The 23,868-nt window shown below is 47.5% G+C and overlaps 1 protein-coding gene across 4 annotated transcripts in view; it reads left to right on the top strand.

The window, feature by feature from the left end:
- The window catches only part of SLC39A14 (solute carrier family 39 member 14), a 56,257-nt gene extending 32,734 nt beyond the window's left edge, over positions 1 to 23,523 (top strand). For all 4 annotated transcript variants that reach the window (XM_078875564.1, XM_078875563.1, XM_078875565.1 and 1 more), the window contains exons 3-9: positions 2,896 to 3,067; positions 5,929 to 6,098; positions 16,692 to 16,814; positions 17,945 to 18,151; positions 19,660 to 19,867; positions 22,192 to 22,376; positions 23,039 to 23,523. In XM_078875564.1, coding sequence (XP_078731690.1) covers positions 2,896 to 3,067; positions 5,929 to 6,098; positions 16,692 to 16,814; positions 17,945 to 18,151; positions 19,660 to 19,867; positions 22,192 to 22,376; positions 23,039 to 23,185 — 1,212 coding nt within the window. In that variant the 3' untranslated portion in view covers positions 23,186 to 23,523. The remainder of the gene's footprint in view (positions 1 to 2,895; positions 3,068 to 5,928; positions 6,099 to 16,691; positions 16,815 to 17,944; positions 18,152 to 19,659; positions 19,868 to 22,191; positions 22,377 to 23,038) is intronic.
- The last annotated feature ends 345 nt before the right edge of the window (positions 23,524 to 23,868 follow it).

Below are 23,868 nucleotides of genomic sequence, written 5' to 3'. Positions count from 1 at the left end.
TCTCTCAAAATTCGAATGCCCTGAGTCCCATGGTTAATGTTGAAGGGGATTTTGAAATGACAGGTTCGGTTTGTTTCAAACTCACTGGTTGGTTCCTGTCCGTTGTTGCACAGATGATGTCTTTTGTGCGGGAATGCCCCTTGTGTTCTACATGGATCGGGGGTGCGTTTCCGTTAATTGCCGTCAAATTGCGTTGCTCTCTCCACTCGGTTGGTACAGCTGCATGCTGCAATGCGAGTCTCGGAGATGATGTGTACGGATACGGGATGTGAGGTGTATTGTTGTGACCATTGAATATTCGGGATCGTCACAAATTGTGCGTACCTGTTCGGCATTGGATCAGTTCTGTGGGGGATCATAATTCAAATTGTATGTGTTGTGATGGTGTTAAATTGCGATGGTGACATGCTGCCAGGGATTTGGAATTGTGGTGCTGGCTGTCACTTATCTTGGGGCGCAGATCCTGACCAGGATGGCCCAGTGAGAGTTGCGTGTCTAACACGAACATTGTGGTCCCGTCATGCTGTGTCTGACGGCTTGACCTGACAGCCCGGAGATCGAGACACTCCGTGGCTTGTCTAGCCTAGTGGGCTGTGCGCTCACATGGCTCAGAGAGTGTGGTCCCGTCATGCTGTGTCTGACGGCTTGACCTGACAGCCCGGAGATCGAGACACTCCGTGGTTTGTCTAGCCTAGTGGGCTGTGCGCTCACATGGCTCAGAGAGTGTGGTCCCGTCATGCTGTGTCTGACAGCTTGACCTGACAGCCCGGAGATCGAGACACTCCGTGGCTTGTCTAGCCTAGTGGGCTGTGCGCTCACATGGCTCAGAGAGTGTGGTCCCATCATGCTGTGTCTGATGGCTTGACCTGACGGCCCAGAGAGTGAGACACTCCGAGGTGCGTTGAAAAAGTGGGCTGGAGATTCGTAGTGTTCAGGTGGAGTTGTCCCGTTACGTTGGGACTGTATCCCTCAGTTGTTAGGGTGCATGTTGTGCAGTAAGTGAACGATGGGTCGTCTCAGCTCGGTCGGTACAGCTATATGCTGCGATGCGAGTCTTGGAGAGAGACTGGGTTAAAATCCCCCCGATATGGCCGACGCGTGCTACTGGTTGTGACGCCGCGTCGGAAAGGCGGTGGGGTAGTAACATGGAAATTCCCCCCCGATATGGCCGACGCGTGCTACTGGTTGTGATGCCGCGTCGGAAAGGCGGTGGGGTGGTAACATGGAAATTCCCCCCCGATATGGCCGACGCGTGCTACTGGTTGTGATGCGGCGTCGGAAAGGCGGTAGGGTGCTAACATGGAAATTCCCCCCCCGATATGGCCGACGTGCGCGGGTTTCAGGATGGAGACGCCATGTCGGAAAGGCAGGGGGGTGCTATTGGGTGACTGTCATGTCCGAAGAGCGGAGGCGAATGTTCGTTGAGTGATGCCTCAGGAGGGTTTGTTTCTCGTCACAGGAGGCAGTATCTACCTGGCACCTTGGAGTCGCCGGTTATGCCGACCGGCTATGGACTGGGGGGGGAGTGGAGCATGCGTCAGCTAGTCCTGCTCCTTCTGTTCTTGACTCCTGGGGGGAGGGGCCGTGCCCTTTGGGCCGCTTCTGGTTCCCCAAGCCCGGCCACATTGACTCGTTGAAGACTGGCTGCTCTACATGCTTCTCAGACTCCTTGCTCATTGCCTACGCCGTCGTTCCAATGGCCACACTCACATGTCGGTGCATGTGTGATTCTCACGGGGGGGGGTGCTGTGCTGGAGCGTAAGTGGGTTAGCCAGTTTTCATGTATATTTGTTGTTAATTCCCCATTTTCTATGTGGTTCCCTTCCTTTTACCCTCGTCGTTTCTGTATATATTATGTGATTGTATTTCTTATCGGTCGCCGGTCATTTATTGATGTTGCTTGTTCGGAGGCACACCTTTTCGATGTTTCACAGTTGTATTACAGCCGGGGACGGCTGTGTGTTTATACAGGGGGGGGTGATGTAGTGACATAGAACGGTCACTACTGTGTCGGCCCGTACGAGGGCTGGGGGCCCCAAGGGGGTGCCTGGGGGGTCACGTGGTGGAGGGATCCGGACCTTCCCAGAGGTGGGGGGAAGGGAGGCGTGGCCTGGGAAGGGAGGCGTGGCCTGGACAGAGCCAGCCACGCCTGGGCGGTGCCGGCCACGCCTGGGCGGAGCCGGCCACGCCAAAGCAGATATAAGCGTGGTGTGAACGCGGAGCGAGGCTGTTGTACTGTACTCCAAAGTGAAGACATCATCGGTCGTCAAGTCCCAAGTCGTCGTCCTGGGCCAGGCAGGCCGTTGCCTGCCTGGTCCAGTCTGTGTCGTGTTCCAGAGTGTTAGTGAGTTGAGGAAGGTGGTCACCACCTCATGTACAGTGTTATATTACTTACCGTTTAATAAATAGTGTTGCCTCCAAGCTGCGTGTGTGTGCACCTAATACGAACCCACTACACTGGTATCGGGGCGTATACACCACAAAGCACTGATCTTCCCAACCAAGAAGGATTGGATTCGGGACTGAGTAGAAAACATCGTTCATAAACTTGAGCTAAGGGCATTTTTAACCACAATGATTGCACGATCACTTTTGCTCTTGTGATCTGCAAAAGCCATCCAAGTGAGACTTAATTAATTTATTTAGGATAATGCCAAACGAATTGTAGTTTGTTGTGTTTGTCGTTTGACATCCTCTACATCGCACTGTCTCCTACCTATTCTCCATGCGCCCCAGCAGAAAGGGATGTGTGGTGGTGACAGCAAACTATTAACATCTGTTCCATGCATGCCGTCCCAGTGACGAGCATGTCAATAAACATTCTCATTATTATTGCACTAACTCTACGTTACTCAAGCACCACTCTCCTCTCGCTCTCCCCTGTCTGCCCTGCAGTGTTTGTCCCATGCGGAGATGCTCACATTAAGCAGTCTGAGCAATCAGAGCGGATTTTCCCAGCAGCGGCTTGAGGAGCTGTGCCCAGCCCTCTCAGACAGTGAGGTGTGTAGTGCTGAGCCCTCTGCGGACTCGGCCTACCGGGCCACTGATAAGCCCTCTCCTGCCGAAGGTGGGTTCCATACACCGACACGCGTGCCTTGTGCTGGCTTTTCCTCCCACTTGCTCAAGCACCACTCTCCTCTTGGGTGCTTGCGTGCATCCGCATACCTCTGCGAACGTCGCGAGGTTAAGGCTGCATGATTACAAGCGGCGGCCGTGGCGCCTTGCACCACCTCGTGCCGCCCAGGTCGTACCAGCCCAGTCGGGCATAGAAAACACATGGGGCCCTGGTTTTGACACTTGGCCAAAATGGGAGACATCCAGGTAGTGCAAACAAATGCCACAGATTATCTGGAATTACATTATCTCCATGTTTTTACATGGCAAATACAATTATATCGCATATATTGGACTCTATTACATTGTGGTTTCTTAAATCTGTAACTAATGATTGACAAATATCCAGCGAACACTGTTCCTGTTAAATCCCACACAAGAATTTACCAATGCTCGGTCCTACCTGGCAAACTGAGCGGAGGCAGCAGCTGTGAACGGCACCGTGGCTGAGAAGTCAGATTCTAAATTCGAAGCTAAACGTGTTTTCACCACGTTTGCACGAGCTGCGTATCATGACCTTTCAATGCCTCCTCGGTCGTGGTGGCTTGAGCGGAGGAGTTCTCCGGACGTACAGATTTTGGCCGCCTCTTGCACAGATGTCGTCGTGCTCACCCTGCCGTCATGGTCATGCTCGCTCGCCAGCCACTGCGCCAGGCGCTTGACCATACGGATCTCCCTACGCTCCTGGTTAACAGACGCTACAGTCATGGACCAATACCCTGGGGAATTGTGGTTATTTGTACCATGACGAGGGACCAACGTAACCTCCAAAAGAGAAATAACCTTTTGGTAATGAAGCTCTACGTGTGGCATCTCCATTTTGCCCTTTAACAAACACACCAAAAAATATAATGAATGCCGCATCGTAATGTGAGTGAGTAGGGAGCAGCCCTCCAGGAATTCGGTCTGTCAGAGCAATTATCACTGTATCCCAAGTATTACCACAAAATTACACAAACAGAAGCAACTAATACCACCTTCAATGCTGCCTCACAACGGACGCATGGGTGTGCATAGTGGGGCTAACGTTGTAGGCTGTGACCTTGCTTCTGGGACGTCGGTCGCACATGCGCTCGTACGGAGCGAGCCGGTGTCTGTAAAGCACTTCAACACCGCCGCTCACACGGCACTCGAGTGTTCTCTAATTATTTATATAATTACCATCATACACATGGATTCATATTGTACTTTGCCGTTACTCCTGGCTTCTAAATGTTTATTTATAGTTCAGCTGCCACATGATTTGATGGTATCCAAAAATGGTGATATTTTGGTTGGTCTGCAATGTTGCACAGTTTATCGAGGATAAATGTCTTATTTGCCTCCTGTCCCGTTATCTTGTTTGCACCAGGCTAATTGTTTCACTTGTCCAAAATGATTGTTTTCAAACCTAGCTTGGGACGAACGTACAAATTCACTTCATGTGACTGATGTTTCTGTTTGGTGAATTAAAGCGCCTCCTTCCCATGTTTGTCTCCAACCGTAACAAAATAAAGGTATGCTTTTACACAACCCAAAAGTGAATATGGCCTTCTGATTTTGTCCGTATTGATTAAATTCGTAGTTCATTGCAGAGTTTGCTTGTGCTGAAGCAACGCTGCACTCCCAGAAGGTTGTGCAGCCCAATGGATGTGTAAAGAATGATCATGTTATACATGGAGGCAAATGTGGGACGGCGGCGTTATTTGTATTGCTATTAACATTCTCCACAACAACGCTGAACAGATGTTTTTGTTTAAATTTCACAATGCGTTGGCAGGACGTTAAATGCATACGATAATACTAATATTACTATGTTTAAATGCACGTTACATTGTGTGGAGAGTTGCTGTGTTGCCCATAGTGTACCGTGTACATGCCGGTGAGTGAGTGCGGTATGCAGCCTGCTGATTTTGGGCACGGTGTGTTGCTTGCAGTGTGGGGCTTTGGCCTGCTGAGTGTGACGCTCATCAGCCTTGCCTCCTTGATGGGGGTGGCTATCGTCCCCTTCACCAAGAAACCCTATTTTGGCCGCATTCTCACCTTCTTTATTGCGCTCGCCATTGGAACCCTGTTCTCTAACGCCGCCTTGCAGCTACTGCCAGAGGTGCCATGCCCATGCGCCCGTGACTGCCAGCCCGAAATCAAGCTAGCACCGAACGCGAACGTCATATCCACTGTTACAGCCACGTGTGTTTACTGTAGCAAGAGTATTTAACTCGCCTCCTTTTGAGTGCAACCAAGTGCAGATATTAATCACAATTGTTTAGGGACGTAAGATCCCTGCCACAATTGCCACACGTGGTTATTTTGGTACTCAAATGTGAAGTCGCTTTTAAATATAAGCTGCAGGTTTTATGAAGTTAACAGCTAAAAAAACTTGAGTAAGCCAGCTTTGACTGTTAATTGCACAGTACAATACACAATACAGCTTGTAAGAGTGGATCAGTGATTGTTGAAATGATATATTGATGACGTGCTATGGTGAAGCATTGCATATGTATTAATGGTGTTTTTGTTTCTCTCCCCCGCTCTCCACCAATGACCCGCGTGATAACGACCCCCTTCATTCTCCTCCCTGCTCCTCCCTCTAACCACGCCCACGACCCCTGCCTCGTGTACCATGCCACTCTCTAACCAACGCTCACCACCCCTGCCTCGTGTCCCGTGCCACTCTATCTACGCTCATGACCCCTGCTTCGTGTACCCTGACCCTGTGAGCTTGTTCCCATTCTCTTTGCTTTCCTACTGCATGAAACCATTCTTTTGACTTCCTCTTCCATTGTCATTGTGACCCTTGCCCTCCTGACCCCCTGCGGGACTTGCTGTGCTCAGTGTGGGGCTATGGGTTCCTGTGTGTCACCATCATCTCCCTGTGCTCCCTGGTGGGAGCAAGCGTGGTGCCCTTCATGAGGAAAAAATTCTACCGCCGGCTGCTCATGTACTTCATAGCTTTGGCTATCGGGACACTGTATTCCAACGCTCTCTTTCAATTGATACCCGAGGTAATCTCTACCCCTTTACCTTGCGTCTCGCGTGATTGATTCTGTTACACAAAACTCTCACAAGATGCTGTATTTGCACATCCTTGCCACAGGGGCCACTCTCGTGTAATGTTTGTATATTGGTGTATGAAACGTTTTCTATTGGGCAGTTCCAAAGATTAGAAACACCTCGCAGTCAAAACGTAATCACCCATATAATACGTATGAGTGTTGTAAGTGAAAGTAATTACTCATATATTTATAACATGCATTATTTGTCGAATATATACGTGTTTTGACGTATATACATCTGAACACATCATCACCTTCCATCCCAGCATGGATGAAACTTCCAGTTCATCCTAGTACATCCGACACCACCGTGGTAGTTAGCATTTTTCCGTTAAGGAGGAGGATGAATGATGAATATCTCAGTTATGGTCCTAATTTTAATCATAAGCCCAAATAAAATCCACTTCCCGATAATACTCATGATTACCCACCTCTGTATAGTGTCTGGAATGTGCATGCAAACGTGTGGAACTGCCCTCATTAACACATGGATTGCTGTCAAAACTACAACAGTCATCTGCATGTAACTACCACTGCGCGAGTAACCAAGCTGATGCACAGCTACTGTGTTAACAATCCTTATTTTGCTCAATATGTGTTTGCAATACAGGTTTGCCTTGGAATGCATTTTATACGATGTAGCATTATGAGAGTCGGGTGAGAATTGTCTTTGCCCAGGCAGTGTTTCTGTGAAATTTGAGATGCTCAATGGCAGAGAGTAGCGTAAGTAAAACACAAACGTTCGCAACAGCAGTATACAATTCTTGTTCATATCGTGGTCATCATCACGCTCAGGCTCAGACACAATCGAACTCGGTCTTTGTGCCGAACACCGAGAAATGTTATAATAATTTGTTCTATAATTATTATGTACATGCAGAGGCCTCCACCACTGCCTCTTCGGTGAGAGAGAGTGGGAGGGGAGCCCCCTCATTATGTGGCCCGTCCACCGCCGCTGTTAAAACATTTCTGAACCGGCGCTCAGAAAAAAAAGTTTAATCCATAATTATCCATATTTGCGAGTAATTTTAGGCTTGTTAGGGCAAATTGTTGCTCTTTGTACAGATTTGTCTCATGAGCATCGCTGTTTTATCGCTCTAACTAAGCGGACACGCAAACAGCTGTTTGGCGAATTCATCTGTGCACAACAGTGCTCGTGCGATGGCGGCATCACAGGTGCAAAGAGTGCTGATCGCCACTGAAACTCAAGCTATCCACACTCATGTTTATACTACTTGGAACATGAAAACAGTGTCAAGGACAGTGTAAAGTAGTGCCCTTCCCACTCAAGATAGATGTGAAAGAGCATGGAGGCTCAATTTGGCAGAAAAAGGTCACAGCAAAACATGCCGGCAATGCCGCGAGTGAGGGCCACTGCTTTGAAGGAACCAGACACGTTACAGGCAGTCCCCGACTAACGCGGGGTCCTCCACAACCCGGTGTGGCAGGCTTCTCAGGAAAGCCCAGGGTCTGTGATGTCCAGACAGGAGCAAAACATTAGCATGGCCAACGGCCAGTCCCGCTGGGATCCCGACAGCCCCAGTTGGCCATAACCAGAAGGAGGCCCCTCCATTGCAACATGGGGGAGACAAATGTGGTTGGGAATCCTCAGGAGTTACCCGCCTGCCTCACCAAGCTGATGCACACCCATTCACAACCACACTGCCAACTCGGAACTCATGTCGGGGGTGAGGAAGCAGCAGTTGGCCACCCCAGCTAAGTAGGCCAGGGCCACGAGGGTAGCCCTGTCATGAAGGTGTAAGGCGTGCAAGCATCCCCTGGAGCACTACAGCTCTGACGAGTTTTTCCATGGAGAGTGGGACTCTGAAGTAGAGGAGCCCATGGAAAATGCCTCTGAATCTGAGGGGGCTTAAGCAGTGGCAGACCTTCAGAGGGCCCAGGAGATATCTCTCTGATAATAGGGAAACCTTGGGAGACATCATTTTCCTCCTGAGAGTGTCCAGGCCGTTTGGGGGGTTAAGAGCTGGGCCGTGGTGGCCCAGGAATTGCCCTTACCCTCCAAACCTCCATGGAAGAGTCCTGGTGAGGAGGTGTCCGATGAGAACCCCACTTCATCGAAAAGTACAAGAATCACGAAGGAGAGTGAATGCTCTCATGACTCAAGCTCCGGCGAGGAGCCCTTCACTAGTAATTTCCTCTTTGATGACGTTAGGTAGCTCTTGAGGTGCCTGGTAGGAGTCCAACAAAGACCTCAACGATGGAGCAGGTGAAAGATTACGGAAAGTTACCATGGTTATGAAGGCGGAGGAAGGCTGCAGCAGAAAGAGGTCACCAATCGTTATGGTCTCCATGCCATTGGACCCTCTCTGCCAAGGACCATGTGGTAGCTGCTTGTGCATCAGTCACCCCATGGTAAAAGATCGCATGCGCAGACATCCTCCTGAAAGGGAACAAACTCTTTCACATCCCGGATCAAAGTCCTGTGGTGATCAGCGAATTGGTGACGGGGGCAGTTAGTGATAGTCTGTTAGCTCATAGCCAGGAACTAGCACACAATGGGTGGGTGTTTGAGTCCGTCGTCTTGCTCGTGGTCAGAGGCAGATAGAGCTTTTTGGCAGCTGCACCCATGACTGAGCAGCCCTTTTTAGGAACCGCTCTGTCCACCCCAACATGGGAAGGGGCTAGAAAATTGCCTGCCTCATAACTCTTGACTGGATTAGCGCATCCAGTGGGATCACCTCTTTGCGGTCAGAAACAAAGAAAAATGAAGTTTGGAGCCTATAACGTGTGAATCCGGATGGACAGTGCAACAAGTGATAAACCTGTGAAATTAACTGTGATCTTCATGATCTTGCTGCGCTCTCCGAAATCCGACTGGCAGATGAAGGGCAACTGAAGGAGAAAGGCAGCTACACCTTCTGGAAAATTAAACTTGCTGATGAACCCAGGAACCATGGAGTTGGTTTTATTATTAAGAACAGGCTCATCAGCCACCTCTCCGAACTCCCTATGGGCATCAGTGAATAGCTCGTGACCATTCGTCTGCAGCTTACAAACAACCAAATGGCCACAGTTGAGTGTTTATGCCCCAACTCTGGACTCACAGGAAGAAGTAAAGGGTACCTTCGATGCTAACTTGGCTATAATACTCTAATGTATTCCTAAGGAAGACAAGATCATTCTTCTTGGGGATTTTAATGCCAGGGTTGGTTGGGACCACAACCTTTGGAGTGGCACGATTGGAAAGGAAGGTGTGGGCAATATTAACTCAAATGGAGTTCTACTACTTACCAAATGTGCGTAACTTGACCTCATCATCATCAACACGACTTCCATCAGAAAAACAAATTCTAAACATCCTGGATGCATCCCTGCTCCAAACTCTGGCATCTCGTGAACTGTCATTGTCCGAGCTAAGGATTTTCATGATGTGAATATCACAAGAGCGATGACAAGTGCAGACGACTGGTGGACAGACCATCACCTCATCCGCTGCATTATGTCCATTAGACTCAGAATCTGAGTGATACCAGCAAACTACAACACTTCCACTGAAATAATCAAGAATACAACACCTCCAGACTGTTCTTGGTGAAGAACTCCCCAAGAATATCCTGATCATATCAAAACACCACTGGAGCATGCTCAAGTCCACCATCCTCAACACCTGCAAGAATACAATTGGCTCTAAGATCAAAAGCACAAGGACTGGTTTGATGAGTGACACTGAAATCGAACAGCTCATCGGCACAAAATGAAGAACCTTTTGTGCCTGGCAGAATGACATAAACTGCAAGGCCAAAATAGAGACTTACACCAGATTGAAGGTGGATGTCCAACGCCGGGTGTGGGAACTTAAAAGCAAAATGGTGGACAGGGAGAGCACCGGAGAGCCAGCAGCTGGCAAACACTGGTAATACCAGAGGCGTCTTTGACGCCGCCAAGGCAACATACGGACCCAGTTACCGTGGCCTAAACCCCCTTAGCTCCAACGATGGACAAAGCTGCTGAAGGATCGTGAATGAATCAAATTTCAGTGGAGAGAACACTGATATGGAGGTCATTGACCAAATTCATCAGTGACCCATAAAGGAGGACATGGAAGAAGATGAGAAATAACAAGGCCGCTGGTCCTGATGGGATTCCAGCGGAAATTTTAAAGGAAGGCGGGTCAGAGCTCTTACACCACATACAGTGCCAAAAAAAAGTTTGTGAACCCCTTAGGATTTTCACATTTTACATATTTCAAACCTAAAATGTTATTATATCGTAATCTAAGTCATAATAATAGATAAAGATAACCTGATTAAACAAATGACACGAAAACATAATACTCTTAAAACTTGTAATTTTCCTCATGATTCCTACATTCAATAACCATGTGTGAAAAAGTATGTGAACCTTTAGATTCAGTAACTGGTGACACCCCCTAGAGCAGCAGTGACTGCAACTAAGCATTTCCTGTAATCATTGGTCAGTCTCTCACATCGGATTTGAGGAATTTTGGCCCATTCCTCCTTACAGAACTCCTTAAAATCGGTGATATTTGAGGGTTTCCTTGAATGGACAGCTCGCTTCAGGTTCTGCCACAACATTTCGATGCGGTTTATGTTTGTAATTTGACTAGGCCATTGTAAATCTCAGCGATTTCTTCTGCAGCCATTCTTTTGTAGATCTGCTTGTATGTTTAGGATCATTGTCTTGCTGAAAGACCCACTTTTGCTTCAGCTTCAGCTCACGGACGGATGGCCTGACATTCTCCCCTAGAATCTTCTGATACAATGCAGAATTCATAGTGGTCAATGATGGCAAGCCATCCAGGTTCTGAGGCAGCAAAGCAGCCCCAAACCATCACATTCCCACCACAACACTTGACAGTTGGGATGAGGTTCTTCTGTTCGAAAGCAGTGTTTGGTTTTCGCCAAACGTAATATTTTTCATTGAGGCCAAAAGGTCTACCTTGGACTCGTCTGTCCAGAGAACATTGTTCAAAAAGTCTTGTGGATCACGTATGTACTCTTTGGCAAACTTTAGACGTGGTCTTTCTGAAGATCAGTGGTTTTCTGTTTGCTATACTTTCATGAACACCATTCTTGATGAGTCTTTTTCTGATAGTTGAGTCATGAACACTCACAGTAGCCAAGGCGAGAGTGGCCTGCAGATTTTTGGGTGTTTCTCTTGGGTTTTTGTGACTTCCTTGATGCTTATCTGGTTTGTTCTTGGAAATATTTTGGTAGGACGACCGCTCCTGGGTAGAGTGACGGTGGTCTTGAACTTTCTCCATTTGTAGACTATCTGTCTGACAGTGGATTAGTAGAGCCCCAAATCCTTAGAAATGGTTTTGTAACCCTTTCCAGACTGATGAGCATCAATAACTTTTTTTATGAGGTCCTCAGAGTTTTAGTTTTATCATGGCTTGACTGGTGTCCACACACGTTATGATGAAGACCAAACTCGCATTGTTCCTGATCTTTATATGGGGTGGGGCCTCTCAAACTCACCCCTGAAGAACTTCATTATTGAAACACCTGATTCTAATTATTCCCGTAATTGAGCTATGAAACCAGGGGTTCATTTACTTTTTCACATACCCTGATCCTTAATTACTCATGTTTAATTCATATATCATTTTGTTTCAAAATACATGGAATTGGTTAATATAAACCCTATTGGATATTTAAGAAAAGGCCGGTTTTGATTACAGAAGTGGTAAAACTATGGAATTTCCATAATTATGATTGCGGTTAACAAACTTTTTCTCGGTTCTGTACATGATCTGCTCTTGATCCAGCACAAGAAGGAAATCCCCACAACTTAGGGATGCGCTGATTGTTACCATCTTTAAAAAGGGGGACAAAGCTGATTGTGGGAACTACAGAGGCATCTCCCTCCTGTCTACCACCGGGAAAATATTTACTGTGTAACAAAAAAAATTGTTCCTGGGTAATAAGTGTTATATCCCAATTGCTTATGCCTGAAAAGTACAGAAAATGGCTATTATTCCCCACAAACTTTGCTTTTGTGACCAGGACAATGATATTTTGAAATTTATCTATTTTCAATGAGAAAACGTGTGCATGTGTGTAATTTCTTCACGTAAAGTTCTGGTCACAAAAGCAAAGTTTGTGGGGAATAATAGCCATTTTCTATACTTTTGAGTAATAAGCAATTAGAAATTAACACTTACTACCCAGAAACAAAAATCGTGTTACATAGTGATATATTAGCAAACCGACTCCTACCCCTGTCAGAAGAAATCCTCCGAGAATCAGTGTGACTTTCGCCCATCCAGCGACACAACATACATGATTTTCACAGTACGACAACTGCAAGAGAAATGCCGGGAACAAAAGCAACCACTTTACATGGCCTTTATAGACCTTACAAAAGCCTTTGACTCTGTTAACTGTCATGCCCTCTGGCTGATTCTGTCAAAAATCGGCTGCCCTGACAAATTCACTAGGGTACTGTGACTGCTACATGACATCATGTCATCAAAAGAGCTCATTAACAGTAGTGTTGAAACGGAATCCTTCGTGGAAACCAGGGTTAAACAGGGTTAAACAGGGTTGCATCATTGTGCCCACCCTGTTTGCAATCTTCATTGCTGCCATCCTCCACCTCACAGGCCAAAATCTGCCTCAGGGAGTCCAAATCCTGTACAGAACAGACGTCAGATTCTTCAACCTCAACAGATTCAAGGCAAAGAGAAAACTCTCCACCATTTCCATCATGGAGCTCCAGTATGCAGATGACAATGCCATCACTGTCCGTTCGAAAGAAGACCTGTAGTGCATCCTGGATGCCTTCACAAAGGCATACAAATCACTTGATTAGAACACACAATAGATAACAAAAACCAACAATTGTTTTCTCATTTTCAAAGGACTGCAGTAACTTCGTGACCCCACGACATGTTGATGGAAATTATTCCGCTCTGCACTTTGCTCTGCGCTTTTCAAGTCGAATTAATCTGAGATGCCGGTTTAAAATCTGCATCGAAATGGCGAACGCGAGCCCGTGTCTGATGGTCGACTCTCAACGTGACTATGGCAGTGGTATAAGAACATCCACACGGTAGAATTGTGCTCCTGGTGACAAGGGAGGAGGAGGACGGTGTGTGCTGTAGTGATTGGGGAGCGTTGGGGTTGGGCAGACAGAATCGTGGTAACAGCACATTGCGACAATTGTCACGCATCCGTGCGTGCGTGCGGCCGCCCACCCGCATGGGCAGCCGATTTTAGTACAGGCCCCGGGTGCACGCTGCATACATTCTGCTGATTAATGCCAAGAAACCTTTCATGCAGTTATGGTGACTTTAAAAGTGCAACTTCAGTTTTTTTTATTGTTAGGTGATGCTAGATCACGATCGATGTCTTCCGGCTCATTTGATAAATTGTACATAGTCTAGTGATGGCAGCGGTGAGATACTCTTATTTTACCGTAATATTATTCAGGGTTAGGGTTTGTATCTCCAACACACGACACGTATATTATTGACAATGGAAAGCCCTCTAAATCCACTGCTGGAGGAAGGCTTCCCCATTGTCAGTGTGGAGGTTGTTTGACCATCCTTGATCACGCTGGCCAGTGCATGTTAGTGAAGGAGGTGGGGGCTGGGACATGTTCTCACCTACCACTCTCCACTCATGTTAGCTGTGGCCGGGAATTGAACTCTGGTAACCAGATTCAGAGCATAGTGTGGAGGAAGTCGCCATCCCACTTTGAGTGGTTGCCTGTGGTGATATCGGCTGAGGAGGTGTGGAAAGTGATCCGTAGCCTGAGACCAGGAGAAGTTCCGAGCAGGGATGGCCTTACAAGCAAATTTCTGAGACGGTGGGGATTGTGTGCAGGCTGCTTTGCATGGTGGCATTTTTGTAACGACTCGGACCACTTGCGGGTTCCACAGATTTTAAAGGATGCCTTGTGTGGTCTCCGTTCGACCACAAGGTTCCGCAGGCATTTTCCTCAGCGTATTGTAACTTGCTAGGGCAGCTACCTCCTCATCTTGCTGGCAAATGTAAAGTACTTGCAAGTATGATCCATTATCGCCTTACTAGGCACGCTGAGGAGTAGTTTGTGGCTCAGGTACTTTCACACACACTCCATATTTTCTGTCCATCTACTGCAGCGGAGGGGTAAGGAATTTCACCAGGACTTGCTTCATTTATTTACATCTTATTGGGATTTCTATTTTGCAATTGAAACCGACTCCCTTACCGGTTTGTTAACCGACATCACTGCCGCTAGCGGAGGAAGCGAGTGATGCATTTATACGTTCGTGCTGCCCCCTGCTGAATGCAACTGTTGTCAGCCGCAGTGATCGTGGATGACTTGGCAACAGCGTCAGTTGCTGCCAAGGAGCGATAGTTTATTGGCCGCGCTGCTGATGAAACGCAAACAGCCGAGACTCAGTTTAGGTTTATAATGTCGAAACAAATGCTTGTGTAAAAAAAAAACATCTGGAAGACCCTGTTGAGTGATGTTCTCAACGATTTATCTTGACCAACATACAGACGCCATCCCAGTTTGTTTTATTTGATAGTAGATAAAAAGTCAAAGTAATTTCCAACACAAATGAGTACAGGAGCGCAGTGCTCATCTCCTAAGAGTGGTGGAAATTTCACACTTTTATGGTGACGGCAAATCTCTTCATAAGACTTCCACAAAGCGGCACCCATTATGATCACTCCCAGAGATGGGTGATGGGCCGGGTAAACCCCCTACCAGGATTTAAACTCGCAACCATCCGATTGCGAGCCACTCGCTCTACCACAGAGCCATTTGGCCGAGTTATTCACTATACAGTATACTGTACAGCACCTCCAAAAGACAGATCCTCCGTATAGTCGTAACAGACTGTTAGGGCAAGTGCTGTTAGACCAGTACGGCACACGAGGGGGTGGGTGACCGCCTTTGGTGACCGCCTTTGCCTCCTTAGTGGCGATGTTTATACACCACACCAGTTACTCATTTGAGGCAGAGTCGACCAAGGGGAGACACAGGATCGGTTCAGATCATCGGCAATGTTGTTGACTGAGAGCGTGAATCAAACCCAAGTCGCCGGGTTCCTAGCGCAGCACGCTAACCACTGCGCCACAACCCCCCGTACAGGATACACACACATATAGGTAATTACCCGAAATTACATTGGAACTCGTATGCAAGGATGAGGAACGGTGGCTTGTGCACGAGTACGAGATAGTGCCGTGTTGTGTGGATTGTGGCGCAGTCGGAGTTGTCTAAATGATGAATCCCTCTATGGGTGGAGAATTCCCCCCTCCCCCCCCAGGCTGTGCTAAACCGCGTCACCGCTCCGACCTTACGAACCGAAAGTTGCGCAGGTCGCACGGCTTCCTGCGGCAGACATCGTCCAGACCGCCCACGTCTCCCCACCCTCTGGGGGAACGTAGTTGAGATGTCGCAACGCTTGAATAATGGCTGAATTACACGTTACATAAAAATGGGCAGTTTTTCACTTTGCAGCTACGCACGTTCCCTCTCCCAACATCTTTCATTCCTCTGATTCATTGTTTAAGTAATAATACTATTCAGATCATGGGCCTCCTTTGCCAGTACCAAAATATGATCATAGGTTTTCCCCCTTTTTTTCTGGCAACAAAACAGGTGTAAAGATGTTAAAACACCAAACTGAAACCTTTTACAATGAATCATGTGTGTATTAACCACAATGCTTGTGGTCAGAATGCAAAAAAAACATACTCTGATAATGTACGCATTGTCCTTGAAACTGATTGGTCCACACCAGAGACAGCTTTCTTTTGAGCCTCGTCTCAAACGGTGTTAGACCAGAGGACGCCAAAAACCGTACAGCCCAAAGACAATGCACTATCAGAGTAATGAGAGCTCGGGTGAGCATCTACATCATGGGACCTCCTTTGCCAGTACCAAAATATGATAATAGGTTTTTCTGGCAACAAAACAGGTGTTAAGATGTTAAAACACCAAACTGATACTATTCAGAATCAAACAATACTATTCAGAATCAAAATATGTATTCGTACTGGAGGAATCCGATGCGCTATGAAGCATTTTTTCACAGATGTCCAGTAGAGATGGGTTAGAACGTTACATTAATTCGTGGCTGCATATAATAATTTTTTTCAATATTTTATGCCTTTATATTTATGGCTTGGTTATCTAGATTTTTTATTATATTGCCCAACCCCGGGAGAAGGTAGGGTTGAGGGGTTTTCTGCTGCCATCAATCACGTGCAGCCACTCTCAAGATTCCAGAAGAGGCCGATGAATTTCACGAATCAGTGTGCCCGGCCTCTGTTGTAGACCATGTGAAGGGCATTCATCTCCCGTGGAAAATGGTGCAGTCATCCAAACTGTCACAAGCAGAGGTCAGAAATTAAAAAAGATCGGTTGAGAGGGACATTGTCTTTTAGTTTCATCTCATTATTATTTTCCTCCTTCGCTGTGGTGGCAGGCATTTCACACACTTGTTGCGTAATGGACTCGAATTGTATTGTGTGGGGTTAAACTGCCTTGTGCTGTGGCTTGGTGCGTTTGGCGATTGTCCCTCTGGTGACCGTGATTGGCGTGTGCGTTCAGGCTTTTGGGCTGGATCCAGTCAAGGACGGCTATGTCTACAAGTCGGCGGTTGTGTTTGCTGGCTTCTATCTCTTCTTCTTCGCCGAGAAGATTCTCAAGATGGTGCTGAAGCAGAAAGACGAGGTGATGTCTACCTTGAGTACCTTGAGTGAAAACCTTTGTGTGACACTCTTCGCTTATGTATTTTCAAAAAAGGGCTTGCTCTTAAAGAACGTGTAGTGAGTATGTGGATTGTTAAGTTTTATGCATGAGAACTTCAGAGTTGTGCATGCTAAAGAGCAAAGCAGGAGAGGAATTTGCATTGACGACCATGCCAACGTCTAAGACAGAAAAAGTGGAAATATTCTCGGCCCAAAAAAAATCTAAATTTTAATGTTTTTTTTCACTTCTCGCTCAAAAAATGGGAAACTCAGAGTGGGCCTGGCTCAGCGATGCAAATCCAACCACACCACCACCTGCTCCTCGTATATTTATCGTCAGCCGTGATCTACTGCTAGATGAAGGCCTCCCCAAGCTATCATCACCTCTGGCCATTCTATTAAAGCAAACTAATAAATGATCCTAAAGATTTCCCACAAAGGTGAACGTCTTCACCTTCTCATTCGAGCGTGGAGTGGCTCCTATGCCGATCGGTCACCCTGAGGGGAGTGGCAGAGCTTCCAGGCTCCTATGATAGGCCCCAGGCTCTCCGCAGCAAGCTGACACGTCCCACATCAGTGATGTGCACAAGCTGATGGCAAAAGGCACGATTGTGGCCACAGGATTGGTCCCCCTTCATGCCTGGCATGTCACGAGACATCACCATTCTGCGTGTGTAATACACACACCACCAAGTCCTATCTCTCTTGTGGTAATTTTCATTAATGAATAAGCACGACAAAGGCAAAGAAAAATAACATTAAAAATACATCTTTAACAAATATTTTGCGGACGAGGGAACGATGTGTAAATATTGAGTCCGGCCAGGAGGCTCTGTGGTAGAGTTAGTCGACCGTAATCGGAAGGTTAGGAGTTCAACTCATCATTCCGGGTTGACTCGGCCCATCGTTCATGCCAGGGTCGATGACGTGAGCACCACTTTGTGGGGACGTTAAGATTGGTTGTCCTATGAATCGACTCGCCCCCACCATAGGACTGCAGAATTTCCACCACTGGCTCAGGGTTGTAAACAGGAGACGAGCACCGTTTCAGTGCTCACTTGAGCACGAACTAACTTTGACTTTTTCGACTTGTGAACCTTGCGGATTCTTCAGAGGCCGCCTAACCGAGCCGAGTGCTACAGCAGCCAGCCAGACCTCGAGGACGGTGCAACCGAGACTCTGAAGGCGATCGAGGATGGGACGGAGCACCAGTCCAATGGGAACCCCCTCCACCCTGCGGGGGGAGGCCATGGGCATCACACGCACGTCACCCACGAGCACGCCAACGAGGTCATGCTGAGCCGCTCCCTCTCTGTGCAGGTACCCGGCCGCACGTTTATACACGACCGGGCCAAGCAGCTGTGCGCTCTCTCCACTTGTTGCAGAGGCTCGGGGTTCGAACCCCGGCGGCCGCCCCGATTATTGTTGTGGAATCGGGGCGTAAGGTGCACGCGTCGTCCGCTTCACGGAGGATGCTAATGGCCCCGTGACGTAATTCGAAAATCGTAGGCCCCTGTGTGCTGGCGTCGTGGTTCAAGTTCGCCAAATTTTAAACATTACTTGCTAATTACTTGATTGGGAAAGACGTAGCAAGTGTCGCCCCTAACTGGTGCAAACTTGGCAGGACCCCTCTGGAAAGAGAGTCGACTGAAGATTTCCTGGGTAAAAAAGCTTTAACAGTTATAAATTGACATTTTTTTTTTTACTGGGAGCTCATTGTGATTCGTGTAATGCAGTAAATACATCATCAGGACCGCACACTACATACCCCCTCGCGTGTTTAGACACTCAACGTTAAATTCCATTTATCCATGTGTAATAATACTCTTGGAGACGACTTGTGGAATCGGTCCTTTTATTTATTCCAGTTCACAAGTACTCCCCGCTGCTGGCAGGCAACGGGAAGTGGGCAGACAGACCACAAGAGACGCACCGCCACGTGGCACTCGGAGCCCCGCTCGCGCGTGGCCCCTCTCTTCCTTCGTTCTTCGTCTGACCACGTGTCGTTCATCTCTCCCCTTATTTAATGCCTGGGTCACGTGGTACGCTCCAGCCAATCCTTGGTAGCCTGCGCCGAATTTTCTAGATTCCCCATCAACTCCCGGGACCACGCCCCTGACTTGTCTTCCCATTGGCTGAGGCCAAGACCAGCAGAACCAATCACCCTAGCTGGCACCCCTCGATCACGCCAGGGCCATGCTCCCAGGCTCTCCCCCCATTGGCTGTAAAGCAGGACCAGCAGAGCCGATCACCACGTGAGCCGGACATAGGCTCTTATTACACATGAATTCTCTCACCCATGACCCTATTGATCTGTAAACCGCTGACAAGAGCTTGCACTGTACTGTTAATGGATTGCGGATGTTTTGGTTTTTTACAGTTTTCTGGCTTACATTGTGAAGAGAGACTTTAAGAGATGTGATCTGTAACTTTGATCCTTACCCATGTATCGATAGTTAGATTTTAATGTGCAATTTTATTGAGGGACTGTGTTGTCTTGGTGTGGTCTGGGACTCTTTTGTTTTTTTCTGCCTTGCCAAAGATTGCATTTGGTGTTGAAATATCGGCTGGAATTTATGCAATTTGTACCTTATTTATTTTGATATACTGACTGGCTTAGCTTTCCTATACTTTGCACTCATATCTGTTTTTGCATTATTTGTTGTTGTAACTTTCTGACCCACCCTGACTGAACATATTAAAATGAGCTTCATAGCTCATCAGATTCTTCTAGTCTACATAACGACTCGGATTCTGATGTCACGTAGGCTATTTTTAACGCTACTATCAGACCGGATCGGTGAATCACGAAACTCCATGTTCCGCAGGAGGCGCAGGTGTCGCAGGGCATGTGCTATTGGCTCAAAGGGACACGCTACTCGCGCATCGGCACGCTCGCGTGGATGATCACCCTGAGCGATGGGCTGCACAACTTCATCGATGGCTTGGCGATCGGCGCCTCGTTCACGGTGTCCGTGTTCCAGGGCATTAGCACGTCCATCGCCATCCTATGCGAGGAATTCCCGCACGAACTGGGTGAGTCCCACGCTTCTGCATCCCCATGTGCACTGCCTTGACGCCTGTGCACTCGTGGAGATGTATTGTTGTTATGAGCCATCAAGATAATTTAAACGTTACATGTAGCCGGGCGATGGTGGCTATGCACGTGGCCTTTAGTCCAGCACTTGTGGACGCAGCGAGGGTTGGTAGATCGCACAAATGTTGTGAAATTCCCTTCCCGTGGGCGTCAAAGAGGTGCCGTACCCTGGCTCGCCAGGAGAAAACAGTACAGCAAAAATGTAGACTGCACCAGTTCCATCTGTACAGGATAGTGTGTTTTCTTCTCACATGCGTGGGTTTTCTCTGGGTGGTCCGGTTTCCTCACACATGTAAACACTCACTACTGTATTTTCCCGCATATAACCCGCGGGGTATACCACTTTTTATAAACAAAACAAGACCCTGCGGGGTATATGGAGGTGCGGGCTATCCCAAAAATATTTTACACGTGTGACATGTAAAAAAATTTCATGGTAGGACTATCCACTATGCAACACTTACCTTTGACTAAAGCACTGCTGAATAAACCACTCACACTAAAATTGCACATGTTATCACGTTTTAAATGAATTGTATGTACAATAAAACGACAATGTTTGAAGTGCGCGCACTGTTTACCGGCGACGGGAGAGCTGGGGAGAGAGAGGTGGGAGTTGGGGCAGCTGGGGGGAGAGAGGGGTGGGGGGTTGGGGGGTGGGGCAGCTGGGGGGAGAGAGAGGTGGGGGTTGGGGCAGCTGGGGGGAGAGAGAGGTGGGGCAGCTGGGGGGAGAGAGAGGGGGTGGGGGCGAGGCAATGGAGTTACCATAGTGCCACTATTGTCTGCGCAGTGCGCAATCTACCAGTGCTAAAACTATACTTATCTACCAGTTATGTGTTACTTATTTATTGGATATTTACTTCTGTTCTTTACTGTTTTAAGTTCACTCGTTTCCGGTTAGTTTGTTAACTTTGTGCACGTTATGATTTTAATGTTAACAATTGATGGTGGAATGTTTTACAAATGTAAACTTCGTATTAATATGATGGAATTAAGCTGCAGTAACGACGTTAAATATATGAATGCATGCGGGGTATATGGAGGTGCGGGTTATCTGAAATTTGTTTTACACAAAACGCTATTTTTTCGGGGTATATGAGTCTGCGAGTTATATGCGTATGCGGGAAAATACGGTAAATGACTGATAACACCATAACGTAGAGCAGACCGGCAAGTGATATCGCCAGCTCACCGCGTGGTTACCTTCCCACCTGTCTGTGGTTCCTTGTGCAACCGAGTCCTCTCTCCACGAGAGTGAGTGAATATCGTGTGGCTCGTTACAAGTGGAAATTATCATGTAATTACGACATCAACGTCTGCGTAAAACGTGCCCGTAATGTAACAAACGTCTCAGGGGGCGCGGAAACAAATTGGGTAACCGGAACAAGCAAGGGAGACTTGAGCAAGGGAAGAGAAGAAGCAAGCGAGGAGGTCTGAAAGCACGGGGGGTGAAGAGGGGATGAAGGCTTTGAGGAGAGACTTGAAAGCAGAGAGAGAGGGGTCGCCCAGCTGGAGTTGCCTGGGGAGGAAGCAGTTGCAGGGGGTACGGGCGTCGTGGCTCGAAGAGTTGCCACAATGGTGGAGCAGCGGCCATTTTGTCGTCGGTTACATCAATTTGCGGAATCACATACTTATCATCAGCCAGGGTCAAACCACTGCCAGATGCAGGCCTTCCCAACTCGTCACCACCTCTCACATGTGGCGATATACTCCAGCACCTGCACACAATGATTTAATCGCTCCACCTCTGCGGTAGACTTCCTCTGGGACGTGTTCCATTCCGAGGTTTACTGTTAAAAAGTAAAAAAAGATTAAGTTTGCGCATACTGTACGTCTAACATCCCAGCATCAACACTTTAGATTTTTCCTTTGAGACGAAGGGACTGCAATTGAAGCATTAAAGGAAAGCAGAAACGTTATTAAACTTGCATTAATCATTTGCATTGCAGCCGCAATAAATGAGTGTTCATTAACTTTTATGTTTGCCGTCATATCAAATCGCAACACTCTTCTTTTCCCCTTGCGCTGCTCCACTGCAGAGTTCCCTCCCATCACCATCATCTACTTTGCCAAGTTCAATTCAAGAAGCATTTCACTCTTGTATATTACAACTTTAAGAGTGCTGTTTGTTGCTGGTCACTAGTTGTTTTGGGATTTTGGGCCCGTGCTCAGCCATCACGATTAAAAATGCACAATCATTTCCACTGTAGTTTTGTGTGCGCCTGTTAATTGGGTATTTTGGCGGTTGTGTCTGCCATCACAGGTGACTTTGTGATTCTGCTGAACGCCGGAATGAGCATACAGCAAGCACTATTCTTCAACTTCCTGTCGGCGTGCAGCTGCTACTTGGGGCTCGTGTGCGGCATCGTGGCCGGAAGTCACTTTGCCCACAATTGGATATTTGCGCTGGCAGGAGGCATGTTTCTCTACATCTCCCTGGCTGACATGGTGCGTGCCCACAGGAAATCCGTTACTTTTGCTCTAGAGAATGCGTCTTGGTTTTCAGAATAGCGAAGGCCCTTTACAAACAAGGGAGAACAATCGTAAACACGCATAGGTGGTTGTTGTCAAGCTTTCCAACACACATTTGCCCTCAGAAGTATCTAATTATTGATTTGTAAGCGCAAGAGGCACTCCACCGCCCTTCCTGTGAAGGTTTCCTGGCTTAGTTGGGAAGTTGGGATTGTGGTCTGGGATGTGCGGACCTCATGGACTAAAATCTTTGTTGTAATAACTTGTTTGTTGTTTTGCTTTTTGTTTTGGTGCCATTTCTTAATTTATTTATATACTTTTCATTTTGCTTGACAGTAGGGTTTTCATTTGCTTGGTAGTGGCTGTATATGGGATTGGTCCTCATTTAATGTACAGCGTTATGAGATGCTATTAGCATGAATGGCGTGATGTAAAAGGAAAGTACTATCATTATTGTAACAATTTTTAAAATCTGTTTTGTGGTAACTTGCCCCTTGTTATCCTTCAAACAATCAACCCCGTTAGGTGCGCCCATAACCAGTCACCCTGCGTGGCGTGTGCATTGCTGGCGGCTGCGTTGCGTCACCGCGGTGCTGACCCGAGCGCGTGCTTGTGAACGTATCGCACCATGAACCCAGTTCCCAGAAATGAACGAGGTGAGCAAAGAGGACGGGGAGGAGAAGAACAACCTCGTTACCTTCGGAATTCAGAACCTTGGCCTTCTCACGGGCTTCTCAATCATGCTGCTCCTCACAATCTACTCGGGGAACATCGGGCTCGGCTAGAGTTGCGCGCACCCCCGCGCTCACTCTGCAATGGTTTCCTCCCCTGTGTCGCCAGTGCTGTAGTTGCCTGTCCTCTGTGGGTTGTTCTTAGGGATCTACTTCTACCGGATACATTAAACAAACCTGGCCCACTTTTGGTGTGCACTCGCACTCTCCTTCCATTTTCGAGTGCAATCAAAATGTCTGTCTTTCATCAATACTGTGTGTGTGTGCAGTACGGTTTGTGATGGTTGTTGAGACTTTGTGTGGAAGGTTCTTTAGATAATAAACTATGACAGTATTGTTGGTGAGTTGGGAGGGTTTTCTTTGACAGTTGTGTGTTATTTAGCGCTGCACCCTGTACACGCTATCTAAATCCATATTGGCTGATTCAGGCCGTGATCACTCCGTGGTCATTAAAATATGTACCACTTCGTGGGGAAGTAAAGTTGTCCTTTGGATAGACTCTTCCCCGCCACAGGAACGTGAAATTTCGACCACTAGTTCAGCACTGTAAACCGCTTCAATGTTATTACAGACTTCTGCATTGTACTGTATCGCCTACCTACGCTGTAGCTTCCTTCACGGTAGTATCTGGTGGATATCTTGTTGGGAAATTCATCGAATATCTCCAGACAATCCTGTCTTGGTGTATAAACCAGAGGTTCATCACTTTACCCGTGATGGCCACATCGCTAATGACA

Source organism: Lampetra fluviatilis, chromosome 41 (genome assembly GCF_964198595.1).
Source record: "Lampetra fluviatilis chromosome 41, kcLamFluv1.1, whole genome shotgun sequence".
Classification (NCBI taxonomy): Eukaryota; Metazoa; Chordata; class Hyperoartia; order Petromyzontiformes; family Petromyzontidae; genus Lampetra; species Lampetra fluviatilis.
The sequence above is the reverse complement of the archived record's forward strand: the minus strand, read 5'-3'. Positions and strand labels throughout refer to the sequence as shown.